Below are 22,213 nucleotides of genomic sequence, written 5' to 3'. Positions count from 1 at the left end.
GGCTGGACCTTGCTACCGATCAGCAGCAGTAGTCTTAAAAATCTGCGCTTTCAAAGCCATTCCGTCTTTTTCCACCGAAAGGCCAAATCAACACACACAATCAGTAGCAACAGCCTTTAAGATCTGTACATCCCTAGCCAATTCCGCCTTTTTTCTTTCATCGGAAGGCCAAATCAAAGCAAATAATCAGCAGAAACTGCCATTAAAATCTGAGCTTCCAAAGCCATTCCGTCTTTTTCCACCGGTATGCCAAATCAATACACACACGAAGCAGCCTTAAAAATCTTTACTTCCCAAGCCAATTCCGTATTTTTTCACTGGAAGGCCAAATCAAAACAAACAATCAGCAGCAGCAGCCTTACAAAATCTGAGCTTCTAAAGCCAATTCCGTCTTTTTCGAGTGGCCTAATCAGAAACAATTTTGTTCGTAGCAGCAGCCTTGATAATCTGCGCTCTCTGTCTTTATTTTACCTACTGCGCCATTGTCGTGATTTTACGATTCGTATGAATCTTAATTCAGAGATTCACTCACGTTTGTCACACACAAAAAAGATCAATGATCAATTGAGATTCATAAGAATCGTAAAATCACGACATTAGATTTTGGCAACATTAAGTTTTTGAGCGTATTGCAAAAAACTAAGGGGGCGTATAAAAACTTTTATAACACTAAAAATAACAGCTTAAATCTGTAGGGTTGTGTTATTTTGGTAAAAACGATATTAAAATAACGCTATGCTTACTTTATAAAAGTCATGATTCTTGCATTAGAAGGGTAACAATTGATTGTTTTCAGGCATTAAATAATCACCTAAGTTTTTTTTTATAACCTGACTGACCTTAACTATAGAAGCATTTCAAAAACACGCAAAGATTAACAGGATCTATGTTTTGTTAAAATTTGACTACTAAGCTTTGTTACAGTTCATCTGCAAAATTCTAAAAGAAGAAATAAAACAATAAAATGAATTCAAAGATATTTTTTTCGTTTCAGGTTAAAAAAAATCTTTTAATTTTTGAATCCGATCCTTAACACATGTTTAAGCGATGATGAATTTTCTTCTGTTAAATTACGCCCAATTTCCGTTCTAAATTCTTAGTAAAGAATGATAAGTCTGCTCATATCAATTCAAAAAGTTTTCAGTTTTGATTAATTGTTCTGATCTAAAAAGTTTGATGAAAAATAGTAAAATCAAGGTAGAAGATAGGAATTTCGAGCTCGAATTCTTACTCATGATTGAGTTTCAAAATGCTAGATTTGAAAGTAGTGACTTTGGATTTCAATAGAGATGTACCGAATTGTGGTATTCGGCAAATGGCCGAATACCGAATAATGACCTTTTCAACTATTCGGCCAAACGAATACTCGGCCGAATATTCGGTCGAATATTCTACTGAGTTTTTAATGAAAAAACAAAATTAGCGATTATTTCTATGCTTTCTGTTTCCTCCAAATTAATGCTCCACATGATTTTAGTCGATCATTTTCAACCAGATGATATTATCGGATGATGAATTACAAGATTTTTTTTTTAAATTGTAAGCGATGTCATGTTTTTAAGTTTGTCATCAAATTGACGTTATGGTTATTTTATCCAGGAAATTCGAAAATTCGGCATAAAAAAAGACAGGTTCATGATAAATATCCAATAAATGCCCCCCTTCCTTTTCAATAAATTACTTTTCTTCGAATGTCAAACGATGAAAGAAAACGAAAAACATGACAACAAGTTCTGATCAAGATATACTTTTCTTGAGAAATTTTTGCCCACCAACCAAACCAATAAACGGTTGCCCTTTTTTCTCGGGAACAATCTGCATATTTAAATACCATCAATCAGACATCATACATGTGTACAGATACAATTCAAGGAAGGCTACTTACGCATCGTGGCTGCCGTCCGGAGGCTGGACCGATGATGTTGCCCATTGATGCCGTTGTTGTTGTTGTTATTGTTGATGTGGGACCCGGTCCCGAGGGTGGTCTTGGAGGGGGGCGGACCCAAATCGCCGGACGACGACGAGTTGATTGTGCGGACATCTCGCTTTTTTGCTGGTCCTGAAACGAGAAATAAAAGGCAAAAGTTCGAATCAATGATATGATAATCTCTTTCTCTGGCATGGATTTCGGTCCGTTGAGCTGACCGATGATGGTTCAGTTTTTGGATTTGTATTTCAGGATTATGGGCAACGGGATTTGACAGACCGACAAAAGAATGCTGTCTGCCAGCCAGTGATTTATGTGTTGATTCGGGCAAGTGATTGTTCGGTTTTTTCTCTTCCTTCTACGAAACATGTTGATCGCCATCAGCTATACTTTCCATTCTTGAGGTTTAAAGGGACAAATTCATGACTCCCAGGTGAAATCTGAAATTTTTTTTTTGTTCTTCTTTCTTTTTTTTTTTATTTAAGTTTCAATTTTCAAATAGGTAGTTATCAGGATTTGAATTTTTATTATTTCAGTTTTTAGTATAGTAAGTCGGAATCCATCCAATAGGTTGAAATTTCAACATAAATTCATTTCAATTCTCATTAAGGAATGAGGCAACCTCTGACTCTAAGCTCCAATCAGTGTCTGTTTCCCGTTTGGCTAGAAATCAGCTCATCAAAACAACAGTCAGAAATTGACACGCTTCTAATTTGTTGAGCACACCGCAAACAAATCAACTTCCTCCGGTTCCCGGGTGGACAAATAGGCGAAAACTGGTTTCTCCCCGATTCGAGATCCGTTCAACCATATTGTCGAACTAACTTCAATCAACCATGGCCCTTGTGGTTGACTTCCATTCATGAAGCCAAATTAATCGATTTCTTATAAATTTTCTGATAAGTAAAGTAAAAGTACTGGTGGAAGATTATGACTAGTTTTAAACCGTAATTTAAAATGTTTTGATGCTACACATAATATTTCCAATTTTATAGAAGACCCCTTATCCACTTCGTGAAGACCAGTCAATATCTTAGACAAACTTGCATCAGTACTTCATCTCTTCCCAGTAGAGTCAATCTCAGTGGATTCATTTACAGCCAACAGCGCAAGCAAAACCGTTCAAATTAAAATAATAAACACCGCTAAACTCCCTCTTGCGAAATTCCATTTCCATTCAGAGTCGCGCCGGATCTACTGAGGTAAACTTCAATGGAACATTGCTCTTGGAGTGATTTGCCAACAAGTAGGTCCCCTCTGGAATGGTGGGTGTACCTACTTGCACTTGTAGGAACTCTATCGATTGAGCGCCGCCGATATTTAGTTTACTCGAAACGCTCCGAACTGGACCCGGAAATTTAATCGAGATACGGTGGTAAATGAACACTATCTATCTTTACAAGTCAGTCATATTGATCCCAAAGACCTTCAAGTGACGCCCATGCAGGGGAACGGGAAGTTTATTTTTCGACCAGTAAAACAAAAACGTATAATACATGTAAAAAAACCTGTTACCTTATATGAGTCCTATGTGAAAAAAATGTGTATTCAAATAATACAAGTTCAAAGACTGCAATCCTCGTTTTAACCATAAACCATAACCGAGAAAAATACATCAAGAAATAATAATATAGAACAAATTTTTTAGATATTCCGATTTGCAGGATGAAATTGCTTTTTTTTCGGAGCAAAATTCCATTTTCTTTTTGTCTGGTTGAAGGACTATAAAAATTTCCAAAAAAGTAATATAAATGAATGATCTTTCAAATATTATAGTTTAGAAGCAGCTGGTCGAGAATACACTTTATGTATCAAATAATAATATTCCGAAACGAATGTGAATTTTAGGTTTTTTTCAGCTTCGGTAGGATTAAGACAGTTACCAGAGAAGCACACATTTGAAAGGGTTTTGTTAAGACTGTTCTGATAATGTTTCAGGTCCAGCAAATACTACGGAGTTACCGGGAAAATATTCTGAGATGGTCCAACTTCAGTAAATAAGACGGAATGACTGCCGAAATGTTTTCAAGCTGTTCCGGCTCCGGTAAATGAGACGATATGACCGACAGAGTTCGGTTCCAAAAACGAAGTAGGCGGATTTTTTTTTGTAAATATCGGCTATGATGAATAAGACAGAATGAATAACACAGTTTATGTTTCCATAGTATTACGGCGGTAAACAAGACGAATGGTCTGGGAGAGTATATAAAAATAGTTCAGGCTCCTGTAAATGAGACGAAGTGCCTCAAAGAGCGCAGTTAGAGTACTGCTTATCTGAAAGAATTTTGTCAAGATTACACAAGAGCATTTTGGTGTCTACGTTGCACAGTGGGGCAGACCTGATCAATCTGAGGTCAAAACCTGTAACATTCGCAGTTCTCTACTGATCAAACTTGATCAAGCACCTTCGATAGTCAGAACAAACTAGGTAGAAAAGAGGAAATCGGACAATAAGAAAAAAAACCCTACAAAACAACAACAAAAACCCAGAGCGTCAATCAAAGAAGTGCTCGATCATCAACCCGAACTGCCCGAGTTGGAAGATAATAAAAGGCCAGCGATCGTGCCGCGCGGGGTTTATTCGTTCCTTGGGCATTATCCAGTGTAGTCGCAAAGTAGCGACGGTGTTTTTGCTTGTGGTTGACCAGCAGTCAGCAAAATGTGAAAGAAGTGTTGACAAATTTCAGTAGAAATTTGGCGTTTAAGTCAGCGTTTTTATTATGAACCTTTTCCTGAAGATAATTCAAACTTCTTTCCGTAACAAAACGTTACATTTGGCGCCCAACGTGGGGCTAAATTTTGTGTAATTGAATCCATCTTTAAGTTGATTTCATAAATGTGAATTTTGGCAAAATTTATGTTTTTCAGTTTGCCATTATTAAGTGTTGATTTGTTCTTCAAATAATCCCCCAAACAAATGTTGTTTGTAAATTTTGATTTGTTTAGAAAAGTCTTTGCTAAGAAGCGGTGCACCATATTATTTCTACCAAAGTCTTTTCTGTGGATGAAAAGCAAACCTAATCTGAAGTCTTTTCTGAGAAGAAAAGCAAATTATATTCTAAGTCTTTTCTGAAGAAGAAAAGCTAACTAAATAGTAAGTCTTTCCTAAAGAAGGAAAGCAAACTTTATTTTGAATTAGAGACTCTGAATTTGTTTTGGAGCATTTTGTTTTGCAATTTTTATGTCTCCCGGTGGAGCATTCGATTAGTATAATTATGATTAGTTTTGTAGATTAAAAAATTAAATTCTTTAAGTCAACAATTTAATTTTTTGTTGGGAAGGACGGTTGTTTGTTACCAAACCTAAATTTAGTTTTTTGTTATATGTAAAATTTCTTTAAATATTTCTGTAATTGTTAAATCGTTAAAAAGTGAACAACCCTAGTACAAGAAATAGCATAGCAGTGAGTTACCGCATGAATTGTTTTGACGCGGTAACTCACCAACCAGCTGATGCAACAACAACAAGTCAGCATAAGTCAGTAGAAAATAAATCTCGTGGCGGCAACATCTAGTCCGTCTCTGTGTTGTTTTGTTCCGTCGGTCGAGTAAATTAATAAAGTATTGTTTTATTCGTGAAATTCGGTGTATATTTGCTTTTCTAAATCGCATCCGAAACCCGTAACGACAAATATTGTGCTGTGCGACGAATTGTGGACCGATTAAGTGCACAACAAAACCTTCCTCCTGACCCGTCGGCTGTGGAGAAGCTGCGAGTAAACCAACCTATAGCGCTAATTATCACCGACCCGAGGTGCACCCGCTGCTTTGCTGTTTATTGCTGTGCCACGGAAGCAGCAAAAAGTAAACCCTCCGATTCGAACATAAAGCGGTAAGCTACCCCCCTGAATCCTCAACATTGGTCCTTCGAGCCGGATCGGAGGAATTCCCCACACGGAAGGTAGCGGTGAGTACACCATTTTCTTTACTCGACGCGCTGGCTGCATCAAGTTGGGCCATTTTGCTTGCCTTTTGTACTGCTGTACATTGTTTTTCGAGCCAAGAAAGCGCAAAGTGAAGCCAAGCCAACAGCACAAAGCCACCAACAGCTGCTAATTTTGACCTGCTGCTATGTGGATGTTTTACACCGGTCAGCAAAAATTGGGAAAGTGGATTTGATTGATTTTTGGCGAAAAAGTTTTGGACTTGGAATTCTTCTGGCAAATTCAGTCCTTATGCACCTGAGGCTTATATATTGGCAATATTGATTAATATTATATGCGATTGGGTGTGAGTGGGTGGCAGTCTTCGCGAAAGAATTGTGTGTCGCTTCGGGAAGGATTTTTTCGTCGATTTTAACACACAATTCTCGGTTCCGTTTCGAATCAAAGATTGATACACCGCAACGGGAAGGATTGAATCGTACGATTTGTATCATTCTTCGTCGTGTAGAAGTGTAAATCCGCGACGGGAAGGATTTAATCGTACGATTGGTTTACACTTCCGCCGTCGTGTTAAAAACCAGTACATCGGTTCGGGAAGGATTTCGTTTTCGTTTTTTGTGCTGTGTTTTCGTTATCGTATAGTGGTGGTAGCGAGTGTCAGTGTATTCCAACATGCCGAAAACCAAGTCAGACGAAAGAGTGGAGGATGCCATCATTCGTCGCAAGGCCATTCTGACAAATCTATCGGATGTTGAAAGATTTACAAGGGAATTCAACGTGGATCGAGATGTTGGGCGCCTTCAAGTTCGACAAGATTTAGTTGATCGGATCTACGACCAGTTTCAAAAGGCGCAAACCGTCATCGAGAAGTGGGATGGACCAGATCGGCTTGAAATGCGTTTGGCTGAGAGATCGACCATCGAGGAAAGGTTTTGTGAGGTGAAGGCATTCCTGTTGAATAACATCCCGGAAAGGTTGAGTAGTTCCACGTCAGCAGAGCCGACCGCACCAGCCAGCACAGCTATGTTTCACCTACGCCTGCCCAAAATAGATTTGCCGAGGTTCGATGGTGATTTTTCGCGATGGTTGTCGTTCCGAGACACGTTCAAGTCTATGGTGCATTCGAATCCAGACGTTCCAGCGGTTGCAAAACTGCAGTACCTCCTACAGAGTCTAGAAGGCGAAGCCAAGAAACCTTTTGAGTCCGTGAACGTTGAGGCTGACAGTTATCTCATCACTTGGGAAGCGTTGATGAAGAGGTATGATAACCAGCGGTACCTGAAACGACAGCTCTTCAGGGCAATGTATGACCTCCAACCTTTGAGAGAGGAATCTTCAAGGGATCTTCATACCTTGACGGATGACTTTGATCGCCATGTGAAGGCCATGGCTAAACTGGGTGAGCCAATAGGTTTCTGGGATACTCCGCTAGTTAATTTACTGTGCTACAAGCTGGATCCAATGACACTTCGAGCCTGGGAGGAGAAAACAAGCGACCTGAGAGACATCACTTACCAAGAGTTGATCGATTTCCTGTATTCTCGAGCGATGATGCTGAGGACGATCGTCACAGAAGAACAGCGCAACCTGCAAACGATTCCAGCGAGAATGACGGATTCCCAACCGAAGAAGGCGTTCCGATTAGTGGCCAATCCTGTTGCGTCTGATCCAAAACCCGATTTACCCGTGTGCGTAGTATGTTCCGAACGACACCATCTATTTCGCTGTAGGAAATTCGCCAGCTTCACTCCCTACAACCGACGGCAAGTTGTCACATCCCATCGTTTGTGTTGGAATTGTTTCAATTCCGGCCATTTATCAAGAACCTGTTCCTCAAGACACACTTGTCGGTTCTGCAATGGAAGGCACCATTCTCTTCTCCACGATGCAATCAAGACCACCAACTTCAATTCGCTACTGAAACCAACGTCGCCTTTATCGAATCCGTCACTCCCTGCTCCGCAGTGCAGTACCGCTCCTCCAGATGCAGATCCGCAACCATCAACTTCGAGCCAACAAGTCTGTATGACTGTTCAGGCATCAAACAGAACAGTTTTTCTAGAAACAGTGATGCTTTTGATAGTTGACAGTACGGGGAAGGAAATTCCGGCGCGGGCGCTGCTTGATTCCGCTAGCATGTGCAGCTTCATGACGAAGAAGTTGGCCAACACTCTCGATCTCCGCCGTTCTACCGTTGACATTGCTGTTTCAGGGATTGGTGAATCATCCAAGCAGATCAAGCGCCAGTTAACAGCGAAGATTCGCTCAACCGTAACAAAGTACGCCACGAAGCTAGATTTCCTTATCCTCAAAAGGCCAACAGTTTGCCTACCGACTGTGAAAATTGATGTTGCTGCTTGGAAAATTCCCGACGTTGACCTGGCTGATCCACATTTTTTCATTCCTGCGGACATTGACCTCATCGTTGGCGGAGAAGTGTACCATGAACTTCACGGCGGCAGCAAGATTTCCCTCGGCAATGAGATGCCGACTTTAGTGGAGACTGTTTTTGGATGGGCTGTATCCGGATCGGCTCCGATAAATTCCTCCGTAACACCCCGGTTATGCCATCTTACGACCATCGATCGAGACCTAGAACAATCCATCGAAAGGTTCTGGGAACTCGAATCTCTGTTGCCGTCCCAAGCTCTGTCAGCTGAAGAAATAAAGTGTGAAGAAGTGTTCAGTGCTACCACCACTCGCGATTCGTCCGGTCGTTTCGTAGTTAGATTGCCACTCACTAGTGACCCCCTGGTACGTGTTGGTGAATCAAGATCCATCGCCGAGCGCCGCTTCCAAAGTCTAGAGAGGAGACTTAAGCGAGATCCTGCCACTCGAGAAGCCTACGTTTGTTTCATGGCCGACTACGAACGTTTGGGCCACATGATCAAGTTGACTGATCCAGTAGACGACTCTGTCCCCCACTGCTATCTACCACATCATCCAGTCTTCAAGGAGTCAAGCACAAGCACCAAGGTCCGTGTTGTTTTTGACGCTTCGTGCAAGACATCAACCGGCTACTCCATCAACGATATGCAGTTGGTGGGACCTACTATCCAGGACGATCTACTGTCGATCATTATGCGCTTCCGAACCCACCCAATCGCACTCGTAGCCGACATTGAAAAGATGTATCGCCAAATACAACTGCACCTGGACGACTGTACGTACCAACGAATTCTCTGGCGCCAAGGTCCCGAAGAGCCTCTCGCAACATTTGAGCTGCAGACTGTTACGTACGGTTTCGCTTCAGCACCATTTTTGGCCACCCGCGCTTTACAACGCCTCGCTGAGGATGAAATCAGTCGTTTTCCTGTTGCCGCCCCAGCTTTTAAGAACGACTTCTACGTTGACGATTGTTTGACTGGTGCCGAAGATGTCGAATCCGCTGTTCAACTCCGCCGAGAAGCATCCGCTCTAGCTGCTTCTGCCGGTTTACCACTCAAGAAATGGGCATCCAATGTTCCTGAAGCGCTTCGTGGTATTCCTCGAGAAGATTTAGCCGTATCCGAAATCCACAGCCTGCAGGACGATCAGGCTGTCTCTACGCTCGGACTTGTTTGGGAAACAAGGTCTGACGTACTACGATTTCGAGTCCAATTGCCCCTGCCAGCTCCAGTACTCACAAAGCGCAAGATTATGTCGTACATCGCCCAGATTTTCGATCCACTTGGTTTGGTTGGACCGATTATAACCGTCGCCAAACTGTTCATGCAGCGTTTGTGGGGACTTCGAACAGAGAACGGAGAATCTTTCGAGTGGGATCGCCCACTACCAGCGTCGTACCAGGCCGATTGGAAGGAGTTCCATAGCACGCTGGATACCATCGCCACGATCCAAGTTCCTCGATACGTGTCTTCCGCCAATGCCACATCCTTTCAGTTGCATTTCTTTTCGGACGCGTCGGAGAAGGCCTACGGCAGCTGCTGCTACATTCGGTCGGAATGTGATGGAGTCGTCCGTGTCGTATTGCTGACATCGAAGTCGAAGGTCGCCCCGCTGAAGAGCCACCATAGCATTGCCCGTTTGGAACTTTGTGGAGCCGTTCTGTCTGTCAGCCTATCGGAGAAGGTCAAACGTGCTCTCAAGTTGCCTGCCGAAATGTTCTTCTGGACTGATTCCTCGACGGTTCTTCAGTGGCTACAATCACCGCCCAATCGCTGGAAGACATTTGTGGCCAACCGAGTGTCTAAGATCCAGAATTCGACCGATGTAGATTTGTGGATGCATGTTCGCGGAGAATCGAATCCAGCCGATGTTCTGTCCCGTGGAATAAGTCCGCCTGAGCTCGTCAATCATCCGCTTTGGTGGACTGGTTCTCCATGGCTCCAGTTACCGCCTTCGCAGTGGCCACGAACCGAGTTGTCAGCCTGCCAAACCAGTTCGACGAGTGAGATGAGAGTTCCAGTTGCTGCGCTTCCAGCTGTCGTGAAGGATGACGAGTTTGCAGATCGTATCTTTGGAATGTACTCCAGTTACCAAAAACTTAGGCGCTCCATCGCTCACTGCATGCGATACTTCCGCTTGTTGAAAGCTGCTGCATGGAAGACGGAAAGGGACCCATTCATGATGCTAACCACCGCCGATCTGAAAGAAGCAGCCTTCGTTCTGTGTCGTCTTGCCCAGAAACAGGATTTTCCTGAGAAGTTAGTCACCCTTGCATCGACCAGTCGCCTTCCATCTTCATCGCAGTTGAAGCACACCCGCATCAAACTGAATTCAAATGGAATTTTTCGAACTGTTCTGCTCGTGAAACTCCCGCTATCAAAACTGTTGGCGAAGTTTTATCATGGGAATTTATTTCACGCCGGCCCACAACTAATGCTCGCCACGATCCGTCAAAAATATTGGATCATTGGTGGACGCAACCTAGTGCGCCGCACATTCCATGAATGCCACACGTGTTTCCGAAGCAGACCGAAGATGATCCAGCTGATGAATGTGGGCAACCCGTTGGAGAACCAAAAAGCTGCAATCCCTGGGAACAACCAATGAGTAGAGCTGCACTCTAAGACAGCTCCTGCACAGAATAACATGGATCAGGTGATTGCGGTTCCAATATCTTTAAACGTTGTTTGTTGGTCTACTTGGTTCCCTTTTGCTTCCCAGAACCACTTGTCGTCGACTCCGCCTGTACATTGCGGACCTCCTAGAACCAGTAGTCGCCGATTGCAGCCTGAATGAGTAGAGCTACACTCTAAGTTAGCTCCTGTACGACAATTTTGAAAATCAGGTGATTGCAATTCCAATACCCCCTTATTTTGTTTGTTGGGCTACTGGGTTCCTTCTTGCTCCGCAGAAATCAACGCTCCGAGTGTGGTCGCACTTCATCGTTTCCGGCTTCGTGTGGTGGACATCCTTTCCCATCGAGTTCCTAGCAGTAGTCGGTGGTCGCAGCTTATATGAGTAGAGCTACACTCTAAGTTAGCTCCTGTATGACAACCAAAAGCACCAGGTGATTGCGGTTCCAATCCTTTTACTGAATGTTTGTTGGTCTACTGGGTTCCTCTTTGTTCCAGAAGGCAAAGCTCCAGATGGTGTCCGTACCGCCCAGTACCAATCGCTCCTCCTGATCCCCCTGGTGCCATGATGAGTCCCGTTGGTCTACGCAGCCGAAGATGAAGGAAACCGATGAAGGCCCGCCAATAATACCGAAGCAGTGTTGAAATGTCCGTGCCATTTCAAGGTGGCCGGAATGTTTGTTACCAAACCTAAATTTAGTTTTTTGTTATATGTAAAATTTCTTTAAATATTTCTGTAATTGTTAAATCGTTAAAAAGTGAACAACCCTAGTACAAGAAATAGCATAGCAGTGAGTTACCGCATGAATTGTTTTGACGCGGTAACTCACCAACCAGCTGATGCAACAACAACAAGTCAGCATAAGTCAGTAGAAAATAAATCTCGTGGCGGCAACATCTAGTCCGTCTCTGTGTTGTTTTGTTCCGTCGGTCGAGTAAATTAATAAAGTATTGTTTTATTCGTGAAATTCGGTGTATATTTGCTTTTCTAAATCGCATCCGAAACCCGTAACGACAAATATTGTGCTGTGCGACGAATTGTGGACCGATTAAGTGCACAACAAAACCTTCCTCCTGACCCGTCGGCTGTGGAGAAGCTGCGAGTAAACCAACCTATAGCGCTAATTATCACCGACCCGAGGTGCACCCGCTGCTTTGCTGTTTATTGCTGTGCCACGGAAGCAGCAAAAAGTAAACCCTCCGATTCGAACATAAAGCGGTAAGCTACCCCCCTGAATCCTCAACAACGGTAGTGTAACATTCGCAGTTCTCTACTGATCAAACTTGATCAAGCACCTTCGATAGTCAGAACAAACTAGGTAGAAAAGAGGAAATCGGACAATAAGAAAAAAAACCCTACAAAACAACAACAAAAACCCAGAGCGTCGATCAAAGAAGTGCTCGATCATCAACCCGAACTGCCCGAGTTGGAAGATAATAAAAGGCCAGCGATCGTGCCGCGCGGGGTTTATTCGTTCCTTGGGCATTATCCAGTGTAGTCGCAAAGTAGCGACGGTGTTTTTGCTTGTGGTTGACCAGCAGTCAGCAAAATGTGAAAGAAGTGTTGACAAATTTCAGTAGAAATTTGGCGTTTAAGTCAGCGTTTTTATTATGAACCTTTTCCTGAAGATAATTCAAACTTCTTTCCGTAACAAAACGTTACAAACCCCATTATTTTGTCATATAAAATCCTACTGGTACTTCTGAAAAGATGTTCATCTGATCAAAATCTTTAATTGGATGTAATTTTTTTTCATCTAGATGTTGTGAAATTTGATCTAGATAACTTTGTTTAGCTGATTTTCCTTATTTACTTGGATGTTACTCAGTCGATCGGCGTGAAAATTCTCATGTGAAGGTTTCTAGGACCGTTAAATGATGTTTTGAGAGCCCTTCCCACACAAGAATGGAGTGCTCCCATACAAATGTTACCTGGATATCAGCACAACTCTTGAATTAATAATGCAAATGGATTCAAATATGTCAAGAGAGAAATGCAGGTCATTTTAATGCTTGTTTGAGACCCATCTCTTTTCTGGAAGAAGGAGATTTCATAGAAATGGTACAAAATTTCTACATTTCTAAAAACTAAACACACAACCACAATAGATCTAACAACTGGTAGGAACTTGACAAGAAACAAATCATGCAAATTGAACCAAATTTGACCTCTGAGGATTTCGAGGTACGGCAAATCGTTTATTATGATGGTTTAAAACTCATTCCATCTATGAAACGAATGCTTCCATACAGATTATGTATAAAATTAAAGTATAACTCGAGAATTCAGCAAAAAAACCAAACTGAGCAAGTTGAGCAAGTGGCCAATTTTCTTACACAAGAAGAAGCTTCCGCAGAAACGAAACTCAAAAATCATTGATACAGCTTATCAACTAAACTCGAAATTAGATAAGCTAGAAGATGGAAAAAAAACTCCGGAAAAAAACAATCAAACTTTCTTAGAACGCATCAAAAAACACGTGCACGATGTCAGACCTCAGCAATAGAACAAATATGTTCAGATAAATTAATCGTAATAAGGTACCTTATGAAGTAGGCTATTGCTTAATATGACAGCAATAAAACATGGTTACATTGTTTTTTTAATATCCAAACATTCAGTGTGTAAATAATTTCGTTTAAAGAATTTGAATGTGACGAATCGAGTGTCGGGAAGTTTCTAGTGTTATTTTGACCGGAAGCTGCAAACAAATGCACATCCTTATACGACAACACTATTCAGGGACAGAAGAATCCATATAGGAAATTCTCCGGTAAACATACTGAAAGAAAAGGATAAATATTTACGATATGATATTTTCAGGAATAAAAATAACGTCGGATAGTTTAACCTTTAAGTTTAAATCCATTTATTTCAATATTTTTGTTTTCAGCTGGATAAACAAACAAAATGATTGATTTTTCATTATTTGATACTAAAAACATTCAATTTCCTAACAAATTATTTCCTTTTTAAATTTGTTTTATCCCTTAATTGAGCTGAGAACTATTGCTAAAAAGGTGTAAATGAGAAATAAATTGAGGCCCAATTGTTTGCTTTTCATTCCTCAGCGTGTATGATTGGAAAATAAGGAATGGGAGTTATTAAGCAAACACTAGCGACACCATGTCCTCCATAGAAAAGTTTAGATTAGTTAGGAAACTTTCGGAGAGCTTTTGAAAACGGCCATACATTTGTCCTAACTACAAATCGTCAAACATTAACCTGACATAGCGGATCAAAACAGGAATTGACTTAAAGAATTGATGATTACTGATGACAGCGGATGATAATAAGGACATTACAATTGTTAACATTATAACACGATAAAGCGAAATTACTCAAGTTAGGTTCGTAGTATCGCAGCAGTATTGCCAGATATTCTGAGTGGTTGGCTCAGAACATCGCACATCAGCATGGATTTTTTTCCGAAATGCTCCGTAACGTCAAATTTGTCGGTATTTGCTTCATTCTGCATTTTCAATATGGATGGTTGCAAACAAGTTGATGCAATCTACACCGACATCACTGCTGCATTTGATTCAGTTAATCACGAAATTTTGATAAAAAAGATGCAACGTTTGGGATTATCTGTGAGACTATGTAATGACTCATAAGCTACTTAATTAATCGACGTTTGGCTGTTAAAATTCGAATTTTTGAATCCGCAGATATTATTCCGACTTCAGGGGTGACGCAGGGTAGTAATTTGGGCCCTCTACTGTTTACGCTGTTCTGCAATGATATAAACTTGCTACTGTAACTTGCTACTAAACAGTTGCGAACTGGTGTGCTGTCAACTTACTGGCCTTGAGTGTCTCCAAGTGTTGTATCATAACATTTGGACGCAAGAAACTTCCAATTTTGTATGACTATAATATCCTGGGCGAACTTCTACAGCGAGTCAATGAAATAAAGGGCCTAGGCGTTGTTTTGGATAGTCGTATAACATTCAGGCGTCACTATTGTGCTACACTTGAAACAGCTAACCGAATGCGTCTATCATACGTCTGAGCAAAGAATTCACAGATCCTGTCTGCTTGAAAGCCCTGTACTACTGCCTAGTCCGTTCAATTTTGGAATCCGCAAATCTAGTGTGGTGGCCATTTAAAGCCGTATGGGCAACTCGTTTTGAAGGAATTCAACGAAAATTCGTGCGCTATGCTCTGCGTGATCTACCGTTGATGAACCTTCTAAACCTGTCGCCTTATGCGCAACGTTGTGCCCTACTTGGTCTTCAACCGCTATCAGATCGCCATTCCATTGGTCAAGCCCTGTTCGTAGCGAAGGTTCTTCCGAATGAATTCGACTGTTCTTGGATACTTTCTCGCTGCTCCATATATGCTCCAGAAAGAGCACTGCGTAGTCGTGCGACCCCTTGTGGCTGCAAAAATAACCTTTTTGCGATGTTATTCCTTCTTTGATTTTAATGTTTCAACTACAACCTTCAAACGGCTTATTGAATCCAGTTTTCGTGACCAATTAAGAAACAATTAGCTTGAAAAGTTCTAAATGTGCAAAATATGTTAACAATAGTATGTTAATCATTAAGACATTATTGTCAGATGGTTTTATTTTTATAAACAATAAACAATACATAATTGAGAATATCACGTCTGTATTAAGGAACAAAGAATTTGTGAGAGGGGTACTCTAACTACTTGCGGTTAGCAAGTTCATCAGCGACCAGCGTAGAAGGACCAGCCAGGTCGAGACAGCACCACCAGAGGGGCCATCCAGGAACCAGAGGACCATCGCAGAGGATCAGCCAGCGAGATGTCCCAGCCAGTCAAGAGTTTCCACCAGAGGTTGAGTCCGAGGAGGTTGGTGGACCGAGACAGTTACTCTCGATGCCGTCACTAGCCATGCTGCGGTTAGTAAGTGTACGCTCACGTCCGACGGCCGGGAGGAGTCTCATGATCCGCAACCTGGCTGCAAATGGACTCATGGGTAGGATGGCATCACCGTCGGGATTCATCTGAGTCGCAAGCGCCTAAGACCCGTGCGTGTGCTTTGACAGGCGCGAGTCTAGGATAAGCTGTTCTCGATTCGGCACACGGCGGGCAAAAACCTGGGGTTGCCAGCCAAAAAGGGTGGAGGATGACCGGACCACGGTCAGAGTAGAATGCCCTTTCGGCGGGGGGCATTCGAGTAGTGTGCGCCCGATCCTAGCAGTAAAGCATACAAAGATAAGACTCTACCTTCTGCGTATGCCGAGCTGTTAGGTACGTCGCGAACTCAGTGTAGGATACCTCCACCGCGGAGTATCTGAGTAAACGCGCTCTCTACGAGGGAAGCTGCGGGGATAAGATTAGACCTTCTTCGCAGTCGAACTCGTAGGGGGAGAGTATTTACGCCGCGAAATACTCTCGGGTAGCGTGACTTCACGTCGTCGGCGGATGAGTCACCTGAGTCGGTGTAGGATGAATTCTTCGCCGGGAATCATCCGAGTAGTTTTTCGTAAAGCCCCGGACGTGTGCTGTGACAGGCGCGTGCCCAGGATAAGCTGCTCTGGATTCGGCACACGGACGGGCAAAGATGAGGGGGCCTTGAACCAAGCCAAGCAGAGCCAAGATCTCGAGTCGTTAGAGGAGAGGTCATTGGTTTCTTGCAATGGACTCGAACAGAGGCGGAGCGCACGATATTTGTGGGAACCAAGCTAGTCTCGAGTTGCGAGTAAAGGCCGGACCTCGAGTCGTTAGAGGAGAGGTCCTTAAATAGTCTTGAATCGTAACAAGAGGCAGGGTATATATGCTGGAGTTTGACTCGAACTGGAGTTGCCGATGAGCGCTTAAGCGCGGACTTTGTCTCCCATCTCGGGTATAGCCTTCGATGCAGGTCCGGATGGGAATTATGGCCAGAGGCCCCAGGTGGACTTTATGGCGTAGGGATACTTGGTATCATGAGTCGTCCAATTGCACCCATGGACCCAGAGTAGCATACTGGGAGGACTCGGTCGCTCGCCGTGCCTTGGAATGCAATCCGTAAAAAGGATTTACCACCTGGGTGATCACCTAAAAAAAAAAGAAGCCTACAGTACGATTTTTCTGTGGCTTCTGGCAATTTCAGCAACGCATCAAAGCCAGATCGGACTCATGCTGCTGAATGTGGCTCTCCGTTTTTTTTGGAGCGTTCCAAGCGTTGAAGCAGCGGAACGAAAAGCCATGAAGTCGAGAGGAGTATTCTCGTGGTTGATAGCTGCGCTGCGGTACTATGCGCAAGCTTGCAAGAAACTCTGTTCGTTCGCGTGCTAAGGCTACCAGCCACCATCATCGATTCCGGTGCCAGTCAGCGTTTGGCGCGAGACGAGAGCGACTACGAGAGTAGCAATGACGAAGATGATGATGATGATCAAGATTACATCAATCCCGAACCGACCCAGAGACGCAGTAAGCGAACAGGAGAAGCTACTCAACGCTACGTGGCTAACGTAGCCGCTGATGAAGAGAAAGAGCATCTTCGAATCGTCAGAAAACTAAAAGGGTCAAGGGAACTGCTTTTTCCGGAAGACCACCATCGACAAGGAAATGGAAGTGAGGTCATCACTGAGCAGCCGTTCAACGGTTTGATCGGTTGTTTCCAGTTATTTTGAAGCCGGAAAACAGCGCTGCGGTTAGCGCACTTAGTAAATGGGGATTTTTTTTTATTATCTGACAATTTGCGCCGGGGGTCTTCAGATTTTCCCCAAAATTGAAAATTTGGTTCATTTTTGCGACTTAAAAACACATGTATTTTTTCAGATTTCTAACATTTTTATTTTTTGAGTTAGCTTCGGTTAGATTTTTTTGTAAATAAAAAATGACCATTTTTCAAAGCTACATAACTCTGTTGTTTCTCAACGGAAATTATAAAATAGCACATCAAAATGCATTGAAATTTTATCAGCTTTCCAAATAGAATAGTTGAAAAAATTAAATAATGACCTTCAACATGAAAAGTTGTAAATAAACTTTAAATGGCGTCTAAAAGTACCGTCTGCACCACCGAATATTTTGCAAAAAATACCATTGTATAGCTCGATTCATGATGCAACTTTCATCTGAAGACACCAAAGTGGGCCATTAACACCTTGAAGAGTTATGAAAGAAATAATGACAATAAATCTCTATTTTTGCATCGAAATCAAACAATGGTCGAACAACTGCACTCACATATAGAGATAGCGCGCACTTCTAACAATATGGAAACAAAAGAACTTACCAAAGCAGGTAAAAAACACTACTTTTTCGTGCTTTGTAGAGTGTTTGCAGAAAAACTGACTTTAAATTTGAACCAAAATTCTGAGTATCGTATTGTTTAAGTGATATAACTAATAATGGGAATGTTGCTTTTACAACCTGGTCATATGATATATAACTTATTAATTTTTCGATCAAAGATCATTGTGAAGCATAATCAATGCCAATAGTAGAAGGTTCAGTCCCTGTGTTTGGGTTCACAAAAATGTGATTAAAAAAATGAAATATAGACGTGCTTTACATAGTTTTTATATCGGGAGCTAAGCACTGGACACCAAAATCCTTTCCCATTGATCAAAAAAGTATGAGAAAGTGGCACAAATGTTGTAGAAATAATCAACAGCTCAGGGCTGGCCAGGCTGTAAAATGATGAAAATATGATACTTTTACCGTATTCGTTTTCTACATTCGCCCAGTTTGGAGGTTTACCATACTACAGCGAACATAATTCGTCGTAAGTGTTTTGCTACCTCGATCGCTCACACACGAATCTTCAGTGTTCCACCGTCCATTTTAAATCAAATCTGGGGAATTACGGATGCAAAACTTAGCGCATAAACTTCTAAAAATGACAGTAAAATGTGCATAACTTGTTGTGACCTGGTGCAAAACTGGGTATAAACGAATACGTTATTAGATTTTTGGATATAACATGAAGTCAGTTAAGCTGCAACAATCTACCGCCCCTTCTTTCATAACAGTCCCATATACAAAAATAAGCAAGCGAGACAATCAGCTTTTTCTGTTTTGGAATATATTTTTAAATTGTGACCACCACTTTCAGCATAGACGAAAATCGTTTCTAGGTTGTCATGATAAATCGTTAGGCCTGAAATTTTCGAAATTGGGTTATTGGTAAGGTCGAGAGCACCATTTTTATTCATTATGGGACTGTTAATCGACCATATTTGAAACCTTTTTCGAATCTACTAGCATAACAGTCCCATACAAAATATATTTTTCTCACCAAGCTACTTTCTAAGACTTAAATTTGATCATTTTTGAACTTCTAAATGCAATTGTCAGAAAAAGAAACATACTTTTGCAAAAAAATATCATGAATTCCACATTGTAAGTTGAATCTTTTTACGATTTTTTATTGCATCCGATAGTTTTTCGCTCAGAAAGTCATTCCTAAGAAAGTCAGACCTGCCTTCGAAAACTAGTGTGCATCATTCGACATCAAGTGAGTTAAAAAAATGTTTAAATGATTCAAAGCAATAAACCAAAGACTATTTCGCCGAAAGAAACATTTCATATAGGACAGCCAAGAATTGATATTTTTTTTCGAAATTTCTAGAACAAAACCTCTTTTTTTAGTCTTTTATGTTGAAGCCTTATGTTGACCTAAAATGACGAAAATTCATATGGGACTGTTATGCGAGTAAGGGCAGTCTGAAAAGGACGAAAAAATAGTGTTTTTACCAGCTTTGATAAGTTCTTTTGTTTCCATGTTGTTAGAAGTGCGCGCTATCTCCATATGTGAGTGCACTGCCGTGATATGACAAAGTGACGAACATCCATTTTTGTCGGTTTTTACTTTTTAACGTCATTTTATACAGTTCTCTAAAAGCTTTCAAATGCTCTGAAAAGTTTTTCGATATTCCATATAGTTTTCGAGTAAATTCAGAAAAAAGAAGTGACGAATGTGCCATTTTGACGCAGATGTGACTAATATCCATTAATCCATGGGAGAGATACGGAAAACTCTAGAAGTTCTAATAAATTTGAAGCGATTTTCATAAAATTTAGGACATATACCTATCTTGACGTGATGAAATTTTAAAAGAAAAGACACCCCTCCCACCTTAATAAATAGGGGGGGGGGGAGGGGTCCCATATATTTTTTTTAATTTTTTTTAAGGCGATCATTTTTATTTTATCAAATTTCATATGTAAATTTATACAAATTTATATATTTTCAGAAATAGGTTTTTACATTTTTCATCAAATCAATTTCACGCAGAAATACTTTGAGTGTGAAGTTATTTGATGATGGAATAAAAGAAGCAAATTTGCAAAACTCAATACATGTTTTAAATTTTATTTTCTTAATGAGTTTTTTTTATGGAAAATATAAAATATAATGAAATGAAGGGTTAAAATAATTCGTTAGTGCGCAATGACCTCATATTGAAAACATTGTCAGTTTTAAATTAAAATAAAATTGAGTGCATTAATTACGATAAATTTGTTCACTTTTTTTACCAATCTTAATCAGTTAAAATTCTTCGAAATGCATTCTTTCGTCGAGCATCTCTCAAAATTCTTTGTAGTTAAGTGGAGGACTCATTGCCTTGGCATATTTTTTTCGCGCTTTTGCAGTCTGTTTTATTTTGTTGGTTTAGGTACGTTCGCAGCTGGTGGAAATTCAAACAAGTTTTAAGTAGGTATAGTTATTTTGTTCTTATTGATGAAATATTTCATTTCTTATTTATTGTTCCCTATATCTCTTCAAACTCTCCGATATTTTAAAAAATACCCACCTCCTCGGTCGAATATGCTTGAATAAGTTCCAATGCGCTGGCTATTTTAATGAAATAGCTAAAAATTGTTCAATTTCTTTGATTCGGAAGTTTGCATAAGCCTTCTAACTACCATAGTTAGTAGGACATTAGTCACTTCGGCGTATAATCGTTAAAACAAAACTTACGTTTTTACGCTGAAGTGACTAATGTGTTTTAAAAACTTATGTTGACAAAATAAGGATTTGTAATCCGAAAAGCTATATTTTAGATACATTTTAGAACAGATTGAACAGATTATATTTTGTTAAAAGTCTTGGAGTAATGAATAATAAGCTCAAAGAGAAAATCGCTTTTATTGAAGAAAACACAAAATGGTCTATTCGTCACTTCGTCATATCACGGCAGTGCAGTTGTTCGACCATTGTTTGTTTTCGATGCAAAAAAAGAGATTTATTGTCATTATTTCTTTCATAACTCTTCAAGGTGTTAATGGCCCACTTTGGTGTCTTCAGATAAAAGTTGCATCATGAATCGAGCTATACAATGGTATTTTTTGCAAAATATTCGGTGGTGCAGACGGTACTTTTAGACGCCATTTAAAGTTTATTTACAACTTTTCATGTTGAAGGTCATTATTTAATTTTTTTCAACTATTCTATTTGGAAAGCTTATAAAATTTCAATGCATTTTGATGTGCTATTTTATAATTTCCGTTGAGAAACAACAGAGTTATGTAGCTTTGAAAAATGGTTATTTTTTATTTTCAAAAAAATCTAACCGAAGCTAACTCAAAAAATAAAAATGTTAGAAATCTGAAAAAATACATGTGTTTTTAAGTCGCAAAAATGAACCAAATTTTCAATTTTGGGGAAAATCTGAATACCCCCGGCGCAAACCCGTCAGATAATAAAAAAAAATCCCCAAATACCAGGCAAGCCTGAAGCGTATTATGCGATATCTTCGACGTATGACCGATATGTCGTCCGTCTGTATAATGCAGAAAAGCGAAACCGGAAACATCTTTATCAGATCACGCATATCTATATGATCTTTGGGAACATAATTTAGTGGTCAACGAAATATCAGTAGACGGTCAGCTTGTCATCGAACGAAGCTGAGAAAGGAGCCCAGTGCCATGCGGTGAAGATAGGTTGGTGCCTTTTTTGTTATTTTTGTAATTTTGGTCATTTTTGTAATTTTTAATTTTTTGAAATTTTTGTCATTTTTGTCATTTTTGTCATTTTTGTCATTTTTGTCATTTTTGTCATTTTTGTCATTTTTGTCATTTTTGTCATTTTTGTCATTTTTGTCATTTTTGTCATTTTTGTCATTTTTGTCATTTTTGTCATTTTTGTCATTTTTGTCATTTTTGTCATTTTTGTCATTTTTGTCATTTTTGTCATTTTTGTCATTTTTGTCATTTTTGTCATTTTTGTCATTTTTGTCATTTTTGTCATTTTTGTCATTTTTGTCATTTTTGTCATTTTTGTCATTTTTGTCATTTTTGTCATTTTTGTCATTTTTGTCATTTTTTTTACTAAATATTGATATAGCAAGTAGACCTTACTTGACTGTGTCAGATCTTGTATCGTTTAAAGATGGGTGTCAAACCTTAAGTCGTTGAGAGAAAAGGTCAGATCTTGAGTCGTGAAGAGTAGAGTGTTGGATCTGGGAC

The 22,213-nt window shown here is 40.5% G+C and overlaps 1 protein-coding gene across 1 annotated transcript in view; it reads right to left on the bottom strand.

Annotated features, from left to right (window-relative positions):
* LOC129744081 (serine-rich adhesin for platelets-like) overlaps positions 1 to 22,213 on the bottom strand; it is a 324,036-nt gene that overhangs the window by 223,967 nt on the left and 77,856 nt on the right. The window contains exon 3 of the mRNA XM_055736434.1: positions 1,886 to 2,059. Coding sequence (XP_055592409.1) covers positions 1,886 to 2,059 — 174 coding nt within the window. The remainder of the gene's footprint in view (positions 1 to 1,885; positions 2,060 to 22,213) is intronic.

The sequence above is a fragment of the Uranotaenia lowii genome, chromosome 2, assembly GCF_029784155.1.
Source record: "Uranotaenia lowii strain MFRU-FL chromosome 2, ASM2978415v1, whole genome shotgun sequence".
NCBI lineage: Eukaryota > Metazoa > Arthropoda > Insecta > Diptera > Culicidae > Uranotaenia > Uranotaenia lowii.
The sequence above is the reverse complement of the archived record's forward strand: the minus strand, read 5'-3'. Positions and strand labels throughout refer to the sequence as shown.